The sequence below is a fragment of the Periophthalmus magnuspinnatus genome, chromosome 14 (genome assembly GCF_009829125.3).
Source record: "Periophthalmus magnuspinnatus isolate fPerMag1 chromosome 14, fPerMag1.2.pri, whole genome shotgun sequence".
NCBI classification, from domain to species: Eukaryota; Metazoa; Chordata; class Actinopteri; order Gobiiformes; family Gobiidae; genus Periophthalmus; species Periophthalmus magnuspinnatus.
This window is the reverse complement of record NC_047139.1, coordinates 23,923,752-23,938,867: the sequence shown is the minus strand read 5'-3', so window position 1 is coordinate 23,938,867 and position 15,116 is coordinate 23,923,752. Positions and strand designations below refer to the sequence as shown.

The 15,116-nt window shown below is 40.3% G+C and overlaps 1 protein-coding gene across 1 annotated transcript in view; it reads right to left on the bottom strand.

Moving 5' to 3' along the window:
* srrm3 (serine/arginine repetitive matrix 3) overlaps window positions 1–15,116 on the bottom strand; it is an 89,478-nt gene that overhangs the window by 35,804 nt on the left and 38,558 nt on the right. The window contains exon 2 of the mRNA XM_033978919.2: window positions 5,845–6,124. Coding sequence (XP_033834810.1) covers window positions 5,845–6,119 — 275 coding nt within the window. The 5' untranslated portion in view covers window positions 6,120–6,124. The remainder of the gene's footprint in view (window positions 1–5,844; window positions 6,125–15,116) is intronic.

Below are 15,116 nucleotides of genomic sequence, written 5' to 3'. Positions count from 1 at the left end.
TTATGCTAGGATTATGAATATATATAGGCTATATATAGAGGCTAAGCTGTAGCGTATATGATGATGAGAACATGCAGTGCAGGTCACATTTAATACATAATTCTCTTTACACTAGGAGCCGTCTGCAGTCTCCCTGAACGCTTCCTCCAGCTCTGCAAAATCACTATAAACAGCATTTTACTTGGAACTTGAGAGCAACAACATTACCGTCTATGTTAAGTCGCCACAGCAACACTCATAATTCACCTTTAAAACAACACATTCATTTTTAAACATACAAATGCACATCTAATTTATGTGCTTGGTCGCGCATGAAGGGAGCTATTCTGTATTCCCGTACAACATATGTTACATGCATACGTACATGGATTACACACTGATACACACATAAGCAAGAGAGATTTGTTGGTGATGAAGTTGTTATCCTTTCTGCTTTTGCGTACGTGCATAACTTACCGGTATATAGGGGGTTTTATGTGTAAAAGTAGCATGTGAAGTAGTACCCTGTGAAATAATGTAGTTTTAGCTGAGGAGGTCAGAGGTGCTGATGCTAAACGAAAAAAGCGTTGAAGATATGAGTCAGTGCAGACTTATAAGAACTTGGAAAGCTGCAGCAATATGTTATAATGGGATACAACAATATCTATTAACCCTGCCAAGTCTGTTTCACCAAGACTTTGTGGTATGGTGTAAAAATATACCAGGATAATAGAACCATCTGTAAAAGGACTGCAAGATGAATCACAGTCAAAATGAAATCAGAATAAAAATTTATGAATCGAATTAGCAAATTGCAAATAACGTATGTCTTATTCTGTATAAAAACTGCTAACCCTGTAGTTTAGCTGTGATTCCTGTATTCATTTGTCAGTTCATATTTCAGTCTTTCTGTCAGCTCTTCTATATTTAAAATGTGAACTTTGAACGGAATCACACACACATACACGAAGCAATTAGACATTTTCCCAAATTGTTCAGGCCTAATCTGTAAAACACAGATCACATTCTATAATCAGAAAACAATTACGCACACATATTATGATTATTTACCATCGCGAGTTAGGATCCAATGCGTCGACGTGCGCAACACCACAGGACTCGCAAGTAGACTTTGATGATGTAGTGAAAGTTTTGAATACACGAGAATGCACATACAGTGGTCAGGTGCATTTTGATTATTATTTACAAGACGTGGAACCTTTTATTAAGCACCTTTATCTTTCAGCCAAATGAGTTTCTAATCGTTTCATAATTACAGTTCATAATTAAAAACATGAGGTTTGGAGGAGCGTTCAGGCTTTGGAAGAATACATTTTTGTGCTACATAATGGAACTGATTAGTAGTCTGTCTCGTCTATGTTCGGGGAAAGGAAAAAATAAAATGGATTAAAATATGAAAGAGAGAAAAAAAATCATATCTGAAGCCTACTATAGTTGTACATTGCACTCTCATTATGAACAATGACATTGGTGAACGCCTCCTTGCTCTTTAGCTCTACTCTGAGCCTTGTACAAATGACTCCATGTTCCGACCTCCAGCACACCTCATGTACATAAAAGGCCAAAGCCCCCCCGCTGTGATCCAGAGCACTCACGGGCGACTATAGATCTACATACAGCGGACAGAAAGATACACCCTCTGCTAATTGAAGGCCTATTCTAATTGGCTCCAACCGTGAAGCCATCACCCCTGACAGCCTATTTATCGCAGCTCAAGAGAAGTGCATGCTGGGAAATATAAAGGGAGAGGAGTCTGCCAGGTTTAAAGGAGTGGGCAGACATCCAACTTGTCCCTGAGTGTAATCTTCATCTTTCAGGAGGAGGATGAAAGGGAAGAGAAGGGAGATCCAGAGGTGAAAACAAACCCCATCTTAATTGTGTCTAATGCCTTGGAATTGTTGTGACTCTAACCCAGTGTTTTATCCCCCGGCGCGATGCGTTAATACGGCACACATGCACACACAACTCATTTAAAATCCACATTAGGAAATTGGAGGAGGGGGCAAGGGGAGACTGCCAAATGAGATTCTGTCTTTAAGAAGGCTAAGATGGCAAGTGTGCCTCCATTGCGAGACAGGGTCAGTTTTATCAGTTGAAATCAGAGTGAGATAACGTCGAAGAGAGTGGATTTTACCGGAAGCATCGGTGTATGGTTGTGTGGTCACTATGAAACTTGCTTTTATGTGGCCATTAAGTCACTGTACACATTGTATTTGTGTGTCATCACCACAGACTGTATAAAGAAGCGGACTAAGGTGTGACGTCACTCATAGCATTATCGTTAGCATTAGCATTAGCATTAGCAGGCTAGCAGTTATAGGGGCGGATTTGAAGCCAAGTTCCATATTTGGTATTCCTGTGGCTAACGCTAGTAGGAACGACCTTGGGAAAAGATGGGGCCTGATTTGTCTGTTATTAATATTCATATCTTTATTTATGGACACAATAGCAAAATAAAAATACCAGGATTATTTAGAGCGGGTTAATAAGAACGTTTTAAGACCAAAATGACGAGCCGGACAGCAGCAGTCACGGAGAGAGGGGCGACAGTTTTTCAATAGAAAGTGAATTGGAGCTGGAAGCGCGGCCATACTCACGTTCCGTTTGGAAAGTGGTGGCTAGCAGGTTAGCTATGTCAGTTTATATATACAGTCTATGGTTATCACTTTGGAGTGTTCCGCAACCCTGGTACATTTACAACTGGTGGTATGTGGGGGCCCTAACTATTTGTATCGAATACCAAAGTATTTTATGTTTTATTCAGAGACAAATGTACTAATGTTTTTGTTAGTCTCCTGTTTCGGCTTGACAGTCCAGGTTTAGAACTGGTGGTACACAGAAAAGCCAGTTACTATTAGGTAGTGTTTGGTGTGAAAAAGGTTGAGCATCTAGTAATGTTTAGGTTTAATTTCAAATAGAGACCAATCCAAATATAGCCAGTCACGAATCAGTATGCCGAATCTGAGTAATATCAGGCATCTGGTATAAATATAATCAAATGATGACAGCCACATTAAGAACTGTAATATGTAGAGGAGGTTGCCAAGTGAAACTGTGCCTTGGTAACACAGGACCTGGTATACCAGTCTTGTTGTGGTCAGCGCATTTGTCGGCTCCCTGTGGACTCTGTCATCATTAACTGAACATCCCTAACCACAGCTGCATTGTTCTCAGAGCCCCAGTGTTTGCAGTCCAAAGAGAGGAGGGGTCCTGACAGATGACACTCCATGTACCCTCACTGCCCTCTGATAAATACCCTCACTGCCCTCTGATATATACCCCCACTGCCCTCTGATATATACCCCCACTGCCCTCTATTATATACCCCCACTGATCTCTGATATATACCCCCACTGCCCTCTGATATATACCCCCACTTCCCTCTGATATATACCGCCACTGCTCTCTGATAAATACCCCCACTGCCCTCTGATATATACTCCCACTGCCCTCTATTATATACCCCCACTGATCTCTGATATATACCCCCACTGCCCCTGATAAATACCCCCACTGCCCTCTGACATATACCCCCACTGCCCTCTGATATATACCCCCACTGATCTCTGATATATACCCCCACTGCCCCTGATAAATACCCCCACTGCCCTCTGACATATACCCCCACTGCCCTCTGATATATACCCCCACTGCCCTCTGATATATACCCCCACTGCCCTCTGATATATACCCCCACTGCCCTCTGATATATACCCCCACTGCCCTCTGATATATACCCCCACTGCCCTCTGATATATACACCCACTGCCCTCTGATATATACCCCCACTGCCCTCTGATATATACCCTGACTGCCTTGTGATAAAGTCCAGCAGTGTTTAGGCTGCATCAGGCTCCATCTATCACTGTTAAGTAGAGCCTATTAAATACAAGGCTTTGGGGGTGAACATGGGTGAATAAGGACTTGTGTACTGTGAATTCTCAGGTGGAAGGACCGTCACCTGCTTGGCTCCATGGAGTTTTTACAGCTTTGCCTTAATGTTCCTTAATGTCTGCCATTTGTTCAATTACAGGTGTTTTATAGCGTTTACCTTGACCTGATAGTGGCTTGCTTGTCTCCATGAAGACAGATATGTTTAATGCCATACTGTGGCACTTTTATTCCTTTTGTATACGAGTCTTTGTAAACATGGAATTGATGCACTTATTTGGCATTAGCAGGCCAATAGGAGCGTGCCATCAGGATATTAAAATTCACCAAATTCGTATATGGTGTGTGGTATACAAGGACACTTTTCAAGTAAGAAAAAATGTCACCCTGAAATTGCAGCTTAGTTTAAAAATGAACAATGGGACAAATCTTTTCAAAAGTGTGTCTTTCGTCTGGCCTTGAAAAACACCTGCACCTCTTCCCTGCCCAAGTAGCACTCACTAATGAGGCTGACCTTTGAACAATTACCACCACCTCTCCTAATCTATCAGGGATTATCCAGCTTTAACAAGTGACAAATGTGATGTGAATAAAAAAGATATCTGCGGTATGGGGACCCCTCCTGCGCCAGATTATATATCTTAGGTGTAGTTGTAGCAGAAGTAGTAGTAGAAGTAGTAGTAGTAGTAGTAGTAGTAGTAGTAGTAGTAGTGGTAGTCTTGGTAGTGGTCGTAGGAGTAGTACTAGCAGCAGAAGTAGCAGTCGTAGTAGAAGTAGTGGTAGCAGTATAAGTAGTAACCGTAGTAGTAGTAATAGTATAAGTAATAGTAGTAGTAGAAAATTAAAGAAAAGCCCTGAGACTGTCATTGAGAGCTGACTGCAGCAGTATGGGGCCTGTAAATGGTTTCAAATGCATGAGGCGGGACTGTGTGGAATTGCACCAATTAAGGCTGCAGTCGGCAGAAAATTGGAAAGGAAAGGCAACATACACACTGCGACACTGCAGCCTTTTCTTGGGAAGATAACATGTACTTGTATCTAAAGCCTTATTGAACTGGAGTTGTGCTTCATAGTATTCCCAAAATATAAATGTGAATATTACTCTTAGGAGCAAATATGTCTTTTCCTTGTGTTTTCACCCACTGTGCAAAACTTGATACAATTACAGGGCCACAGCAACGGGCAGTTTATATGGGAAAGGACCTACTTACTGAGGTTAGGAGTGAGTTTAAAGGGTTAAAGAAAGGGAAATTTGTTAAAATAATAATGAAACTGGGGTCAGTCTCAAACGTGCATTCAGGGGAAACAAACTGATTGGTGTATAACAGTTTTAGCCTGCAACATGGCCTACTACAGTCTGTAACTCCTGAAATGCCAACAGCCTTTTAACTAACTCCCACGAGCCTGTGCTGTGACTGAAGCATATGCAGCTCTTATTTTTACCCACCATAAGGATCTTCTCCCCCACTCTCCATGAAGATCTCCCCAGTGTGAGGTAGGACACAAAGGCCTTATCCACCAGAGCCTGCGAAAGCTGAGAACTGGACTAAAATAGACACCCATCTTAGCAAGAAGCCCTCTCCAAACCACTGGCATGTTTCCTATAGATGTTTATATATAGGTACTTTTATCCATAGACTATGTATGATGAATACTTATCCTGTTACAGTATGTTGCTGTAGCTATATCAGTAAGCAGCGACTGGCACCACTTCTGAACATGTTTCTTTCTGCTTTACTGTTTTGGCAGGTAACAGGCTTGGAAAGTCATATTTTATGTTCAATGTCTCTGCTCCCCTATAAATAAATGTAACATGTAAGTAAGACAGGAAGTAATCTGTTCTGTGCAAAATGTCTTTGCTAAGTGAAAAAAATGTACTTTTGGTAGGAGCTACCTCAACTCCAGTGTTGTCAGTGTATTTGGTGGTGGTCAGAATATGGCATGGCTGCTTACCCTTGCTCCTCCATCATCTCCTGCAGCTCCATACATTTGAGCTCCACCCTCCTCTTCCTCTCATGGTCCAGGATCTCTCTGTGGGGCTTCTTCACCAGGACAGGCTCCACAGAGGCTGGTTCCTCCTCTGCGCTCTGGGGTCCATCTTGACCTTTGACCTGTAGGACTGCTCCAGACGTCTGGCCTCCTGAGGCGGTCCCTGCTCCTGGGACTGCAGCCTGGGCCACGCCACTGGCACCATCTTTAGGGGATGGCACCCTCGCCTCATCGTACATGGTGACTGGAGAGACAGAGCAAAGAAAAGAGCTAAGGATTTGTTTAGAAGACACCAACAGAAAAGTATGCAAGAGTCTACAAGATGTTTGCTTCTTTATTTGAGTGAGGGACTGGTCTTAAATAGAAATATATTTTGATTATATGTTCTTGGGAGGGAAAAAGAGGTAGAAGTGCGTAACAATGTGATTAGATAACTCCATGTCTGATGCTATCTCTATCCTTTTGATGTGTTAATTCAAATGCAAGGCACACAATTAACAATATGAATAATAAAAGGCTGCTGCCTCAAAGGCAGTTTTCATGGTCCCTGAACCCTTGTTTGGCTAACAGTGTAGAAAACACATGGACGAACTGCCAGCGCAGTGCAAATGTTTCCAGGCATAGACAAACACATATTGGTGTTTGGAATAAGTTAGCGCTGGGCTACAGGGCACACGACGCATCCATAGTGAAAGGTGAGTTTGATGGTAATACCTGTGGACAGACTCAGAGCTGTGTCTGAGCAGCGCACACATCAACAAACTGTATGCACAGATATATACAAGCATATGCAAGCAGCACACAACAGTACACAGCAGTACACAACAGTACACAACAGTACACAGCAGTACACAACAGTACACAGCAGTACACAACAGCACATAGCAGCACACAACAGCACACAGCAACACACAACAGGACACAGCAGCACACAGCAGAACACAGACTACATGTAGACATGCATTATCTGTGACAACACTGGCAGCAACTTGTGCTCCGTGAGTCAGTCCAGCAGAGCCTACAGGCCAGTTAAGAGCAAGAGGAGGCAGATACACAGCCAGCTCGCAAAGTAGCTTTTCTTTCACAGTAAACTCAAGTCATGAATCACATTATATGAATCATGCATACATTTGAATATGTTTAGAGAGTTCTGCAGTGCTTTCATTTCTTGAAACTGAATCTTTTGAGTCAAATCTTACAACACGACCTTTAATTTAAATTCATGTTTGCTTTTAGTCCACATAGAACCGAACCATTGGTTAATACAAGGAGCAAATGATTATAGCCATGTGAGTGTAGAGGCTGTTAGGAGCGCAGCCCGACAGACCACTGATTAAGATGGACGCTCTTATTTGGGCCAGTGTGCCGGGAAAGAGGAGGGCCTTTCCTATCGTACGAACCTTGGCTGTCCTGCACCTCCCCTCTCCTCTACCCCTCTCCTCTACAACTAATGGCTCCATTTTTCACAAGAGATCCAAAAAAACACAGACCACGGCGCTTCATCACTGTCACTGTTGGAGAATACGGGACAAGATTCTAGCGGGACCAGAGAGACACACCTTCAGGACTGCAGATACACTCATCCCAACCCTGCTCCCCCTTATCGGAAAAGAGATTTTGGAGATATTTGACTGTGAATTGAAAGAGCTAATAGCGTTGTGTTTATTGTTGGAGGAGCTGCATTCATGTGTGTGTAGCGCCATGGCTCGGGCTGACAGAACAGGTGGCAGAGCAGCAGGAGGTATCATCGCTGAATCTATTAGACACTAAATCAGCGCTAGATATTCCATGACAGCAGTCGCTCATCCACACACTTGTCACAAAGAGCTGATTCCAAGGAAAAAGCAGTGACTTATAGAGAGCAGCGTGACATAACATTAAAGCCAACAACTCGATCAGCCCTGGGTGAGCTGCTGCAAGTGTTATTTAAAGCAGATCTATTACGTAAAAACAACATTTCAGAGCTTTAACCATGTTCTAGTTGTTTTCCCTTTTCATTTAACCTCTTGAAGTTGTTTGTGGAGTGATTTGTGCATGTTTGAACCATCTTTAATTGCTTATTTTATTATTATTATTCAAAAAATCCATTGCTCGCTATTGAGATGTGCATCTATCCATAGGAGGGGCCCACAGCTCCACGACACGTTTACAGCGACACCAGCTTTCTAACTTGGACTTGTTTCTTTTATTAAGTAGTTTTAGATGAATATTGCCATTTTAAAAGTCCAGATTATGAGATAATGATCCATTGGTGTCATAGATTATAACTATATTGCAGACACAAGCGCAATAGTTCTTCTGTAAGCAATTTTTTAAAAACATTTTCATTAAAAATCTAATAAAAATAAAACAACAACAAAAAAGCATGCAATTATGACTAGAATAATAGAAGCACACATTTAGAAAAGTTGTAGGAGATACTGTGCCATAGGATAAACTTCCATCCTAACTCTGAATTCACTCAATCACAAGTCATCTGAAAAAGCATACCTTCTTATTATGGACTTACAACAATAGTAACAATAGTGTGAAATATTTTATACGTTTTAAGTAAATGTCGAAAGAGTGGAATTGGGACTTGGCGTTTCTCTGAATAATCCCTATTTATTCATGATCAGGCATGTTTATACTGCCCTATTACATACTTGCCTTGATTCTGTGTCCTTCAAAATGAATTACATACATAATGTTCTACCTCACTCTCCACAACTAAAAACATCTATTATGGCTGAACACGAAAGCAACAACTACATCCGCCACCATAATTACTATAATGGTGAATTGTTGAACATATGAAAGCTGGAACAATATTTTTTTAGGGTCAATATTTATCGTGTGTACTTTTTCTTTGCAGTACTGGGACATTTTTGGTAATTTTTTAGTTATGCGATAATATTTAAACTGTAAAAGATTGAATGAATAACTTTTATGACTCATTACAGATGCAAACTAAGTACTAAAGTGTTGCTTTCTGCTATTTATCTATATCATAGCTCATGATTTTTTTTTTTTTAACAATACTGTAGATTTAAACTGTTTTTGTGGTTCAAATCTGCTTTTGGGTTATTGCATCAGTGGCGTATTTTAGTTTCAATATCATTTATCATTTATATTTACTCCATCAATATATCGCAGTCCAAAATTTGTAATCAAATCAAACCCAATTCTACGCATCAGTATTTGTATTAAGACGGACCCCCCATTTCCTTCTATGTGCTTATCCTGACCATCAAGTGCACTGAAACGAGTCTACAGCCAGAGGGTAACTCCACAGCTAATTCCATTTGCACTGGACATCATGTTTTGGCCACGAGATGTTCCAGTAACACCACTGACATAACCATTCCCAGCATACGGCACAACATCAAAGATGCCTTCAATATTAGCCCAAATGAAATGAGGACATCACGACGAAATGGGGGTGAAAAAATCCCCTCCCATCTCAAATTAAATTCTCCACGTTGCCAGATGTGGGAGTCAGGAGCTGCGGGCCTGTCTGTGTTAAACCATGCTGTAAATATCTAGGCTTCTCATTACGCTAATGCATCATCATCATTCATGGAGGTTCCCCTGAGGTCCCCAATGGGCGACACGAAAAATCTGCTTCTCTCAACTTAAAACAACTAAATCACTTAATTGTGAAGTGAAAGAACCCGGGCAGAATAGCACCCTTGTCAGTTGCGGTTTGATAAGGTGCGGAGGACAGGATTAATTGTGTGGGAGTCCTCCGGTGGGACTCAAGGTTATCAGCAGCTACTGTAATAATAGTGGCACTGAGCCCTTCTGCTGTTATTGCATGGGAGTCTCACACTGTCACCTCACAACAAACTGTGCTTGTAATTATGCCGAGGAGACCAACAACACAATCTCTTTTTCAACAACCTCAAAGCTGGAATACTGAGAAAAGTAAGAAATATGACTTCAAGGGCCCACATGACTCTGTTTTCTCATCTATTTTATAATGTTGTTTCCTCATCACAAACGTACCTGGAGTTTTGTTAGGCTGACTTCTACTGCCAAATGGAAAACACTCTGTTCCACTTTGTGATGTCATGAGGTAATACAGGAAGTGCTCCACTGTGTTTTTAAACTCCATACACCTTCACTACAATTATTTGAACAATTTCAGCCCTGGAATTGCCAATCTCTACTGAATAAAAGGTAAAAGGTAGAGGTTAACATGAAAACTACCACTTCATGATATCACAAGGTGGAACAGAGCATTTTGAGCATTTTGGAGATGTAGACAGACTAATAATGCAAGGTTACTCAAACATGTGTGAATGAAACAAAACACAACTCCAGGTATGTTTTTGATGAGTTAACAGCATTATAACATGGCTTAAAGCTCACAAGGGTCAATTCTGTGTAATATAGGACCTTAAAAAGCCCACCACCAGCTTGTCTCCATGGAGATGTTTTTGCTCTGCCTGCAGTGTTCCACAGTATGGCATTAAAATTATCTATCTAGCATTTATTTCATTTTACTGCTATAGAAGTGAATTGGAAAACATAAGTGTGATCAGGGTTGCCTCCTCCACAGATCTTCACGGTCAAACTGTAGAACACTATAGGCAAAATTATAATAATCTGCATGAAGACAAGAAGGCAAAGGATGGATGGTGGATTTTTACACAACATTTGAGTATTTAATGGTGGTACTTTTGCAAGATATTTACTCAATGGATTGACATATAAGTTCCGGAGCCAAGTCAGTGTGAGTTGGTACAAGAGAGTTCCTGTGAAACGAGGCAGCTGCAGTGTCAATTAGCCATCTGCAGTGACAACAACACTTCAAAATGTCCTGCATTTTCAAACATTTTATTAGACGCAAGAGATGTATGAATATTAAACCAAACATTGAGCTGCACTGTGAATATCAACATGAGATACATTTACACTATCATTGATAAAGTGTTAAACTGGGAGCTGGGAGTTTAGTTATGTTTCAGTAAAGGTGCACTATGTAACTTTTAAGCCAAAAGATTGGATCTATGGAGATGTTATTGCTTTGCCCAGAATGTTAATGTATCTATCTTACATGTATTCAGTTATGGGTATTTAATTCTAAAAAATATAAATACAATAATAATAATAATAATAATAATAATAATAATAATAATAATAATAATAATAATAATACTTTCTTCTTTTTTTTTTTTATCTAAAAAAAACACTGTGGCCTGTAATTTAGCTTGGTGACATCACGTGCTTGCTGCCACGGAGATGATTAAGTATAATGCTATTCTCTGGAACATTCCAGGCAATGGCATCAATGGCATCTCATACAAATCCATCAAGCAAACATGTTTATTAAGTGTGACTCATTGGATTGTAGGAAGTTTCAGTTGTTTGATTATAACATACACTACAAGTAAAAGGTTTGGACACAACCTCTCTTTTAATTTTTTAATTTTTTGCAAGGTATATGGAATTATGTAGCAAAGAAAAAGGTTAAATAACTCTACTAAATATTTTTCAACAAAGCAAAGGGGAACTACTGTACTTAGAGGATTTGAATATAAAATTTAGTAGTTATTTTTTCTTTGCTACATAATTTCATGTATCTTACTTCATATATTTAATGTCCTCTGTATGTGTATAAAATGTAAAAAGTAGTAAAAAATAAAGACGAAAAACATGCGAATGAGAGGGTGTGCATTTGTACAAGTAAATATTAATATTTCGTAATATAAATCCTCATTCACCTCTAAGACTGAGCTCAGGCGGAGTTTGAAGTAGCCCACGCATGATTCATCGTTTACAGAAATGCACTTACAAGTCACTTAACAAGAATAAGATTTTCCATGACCACACGGTATAAAAAAAACCCAACTTGATGAGGACTTGAATGTCACATTAGACTACTAACGAGAAGGAGGTCTGTCTGCACACGAGCCACTGCACAATTACACAGAATGATATTTTTGTGTTACGTGGGAGATGATCCAATTATAACAATTACAAGAAAAATGAAATCTGTGCTATGCTGGTAACTTCATCAGTCTTTGGATAAACAGATTAGACAGTGACAGCCGATGGCATTACACAACCATTATGGGAAAAGAAGCACCTCCGAACAAAACATGTACACACACAAACAATGCTTTTCTAAAGGGACAAACATATAGTGATAAATAATAGAATGGGCCGTAATGTTGACATTTATAATCCAGCAAACAATTTCGTCTGAAAACAAGTTGTCTTTGTTTGACATTCATTTTACAAATAATGTCCAGTATGGCAGCTACTGAATAATAAAATAGACCATGAAAATGCCACAGAAAAGTTACAGTTAAAGGCGGTGTAGTAGCGTTTTTCATGGGATAAAGTCAAATCTGTGAAGTCAAATGCTTATAAACTCATCGTGGTGAATTATTTGGATTTTAGGATTTGAGCTAGAAATCAAAAGAAGCTCGCGAACAATTTAAAGACAGTAAAAAAGATGTACATTTTTGAGCGGGTCAGTTTATGGTTTTAAATATATTCTTGTAACGGCTATCATTCTTGCCTTACAACCAGAAGGTCTGAGGTTCAATATGCAGGCCGTACGGGCAGGTCCCTTTTGTTTTCCTTGTGTTTGTGTTGGGTATAACATGGTGTAATATCGGTATTGGGTGAATGTGACCTTTAATTCTGGCCTCGCTCCTGGCTGGAATCAAAACACAAAATGCCCATGGCCAGACCTGTCAGCGGTGAGCCACATAAATATTCATTGTTTGTGTCTTTGAATTAATAAGGTTGACGTCAAAGCAGCGGCTCTGTGGGGTGACAAATTCATTGGTGACAAGCTACATTATAAAATGACCCGGGCTTGAGTCATGCCGAAGTACCATTGTTCCATTGAAATTGCTTTCTCTTTCTCTTTATTGTATTGTCAAATAGAGAGATTTCTTTTTGCAGACTAGAGAATACATCATCACAGAACATATTTGCAACCATCTGTATTTGAGCATTAGCTATTTATATAAAACATATTTTGCATTAGGGGAGACAGAAGCGATCTACATTCTAGTCTTGCCGCTATAAATTTCAAGAATTGCAGATTTATTGCCGTGTGACCAAGGCTCTGCCAGAATGCAGCGGCCATACTGGATTTTATATGAATATTGATTAATATACCGTCAAAGATTTATCATCAATAGGCAGAACACATTTGGCATGAGAGAGAACGGGTTGGTTGTTGTTGGGTCTTTTAGCGTCTCCTCTCTTGTGAAAGTGTCTTTTCTTAGCCCATCCAGAGTCATTGTATCCGAGCACCAAAGCTTCAATGATAGGATCTCTCCCTCCGCAGTGATTGCAGGGTGATGGTAACACGGGGCCCGACCTTGGCTGAGACTGGTAAAGTGGTGGAGCAAAGCATCCTGGGTAACTATCTCTCACTTCCTCCTTAGACACACAAAACAAAAGAAACATCCAGATTGAGATTTGGTGTTTCCAGCAATCCGTGTGTGTGTTTTTAGTAACACCTGCTTTTGTCTCTCTACACTGCAAAACTTCTCTTCGTGCTAAAATTACCTGGCCTAGTGGCTGGAGGCTCGTTTTGTTTTTAGCACTTTGGCACCCACAGGAGGTGTTCTACTCGCCCAAGGTCAGCGGTCTTCATTCCAGGCACGTTGGTATGCGATTGGGTGCTAGAAAAACAAGCAAGATTTCTCTCCCCTATTCCTTTTCTGAATGCAATGAGGATGTTTGCTGCATACAGAATGTGCACTACAGGTTGGAGCAGCTATAGGATGTAGAAAGTGCTCTGCTGCATTGGTGACACTGTTTGAAGTTGGCTCTGTGTACCTCTCATCCCCATTTGGACCCCGAGAGCGTCGCAGAGCAAAAAGACAGCAAACAGGTGCTTTTGTAAGTACATACCAAGATACTGCCAAACGTTTAGCCGCTTTCATACCGAGAAATGTGCCGAAAAATGTTTCACTTTCAGTTGTGAGGCGTCCTGGGAGTTTAAGTGTTGAGAAGCTCCAAGTGGAAAAAAAAAAAATAGTCAAAAGTTTGTGAAGGTGAAACACGGGGTAAAGCAGACGGGGGAATGACAGTTGTGCATGAAAGACCGATTTAGGCAGTTTAGAACATCAAAACAACTATTTCAACATTCAAAATCCAATGTTTTATTTGCTACGCTACGAGCAGAAACACTCATCTGGAGCTGAGTGATAAAACGACTCATTTTGGGACTAATGAGTGCCACGAGACAGATACACAGGGAAGAAGATGAATTGAAAGATATAAACGTCTTGTGTCTCATTTTTATCTTTTTGACTATTAAAGGCCTTGTACCTGATTTTTTTCCCACGTATTTGAGAAAAAATGTCTAGACACAGTACAGATATCGTATAAGCAGCTTGTCAGGTCAAACTATGTCTGTGATGTAGCTGCATCTAATTATAAATAAGAAGTGTATGTTAGCATGCTAGTTGTTGGGAAAATTCACTCTGGCCTCTGAAAGTTGTGAAAAATGGAAAGAAAAAAACAAAAAACTATAAAGACTCATTAATAATTCATTTTGTATTCTTTCAGTTACATTTTTACCCCCATTTTCAACACGGCAAACCCCGGGAAGGAGAGAGGAGGAGAGAGCAGACATCTAGTGCAGCAGACGACATCTGGCCTGCCCTGGGTTCAGCCGGGGGTCGGTGCTCCTCTTCAGAATCACGCTGAGAAAACTCTAACTTCCTCTGCTCCAAACGGGATCAAACGAGTACCGCCTTTAATCTTTTGCCTTTTCTTCAGCTGGTTCACAGCGTACACCTGGCACAGACACTTTCGACAAAACTCCAGAATGTTTTGGGGTAAGTCTCTGGGGAGGGCTGATTGCCGTGGCACTGCTCCTGCTGAAGGTTTTTGGGCAGGTATGGGGCACAGAGACAAGTGGGTGAATTTTCATGGTTTTATAAAATCACATTAATAATTACTTTGATTTCATTTGTTTGTTTGAAAATTGCACCATGCACAATTACAATATTCAAACAGCTTTTTAAAATTTAATCATTTATTTGGCAAAATGGAGGGTATAATTATCCCCCCCATATCTACGGCACCAAAGCATGAGAAGTACAATCTTAACTTTCTTATTTAAGTAATTATCTTGAGCCCTATGACCGTAAACACACAAACTCAACACTTGGTGAGTAATTAGGATGCTCAGAATGTATTAAATAAGTGGGCAATACATTCAGACCACTGCAAACAATTTAAAACTACTACAAGTACTACTACTACTACTACTA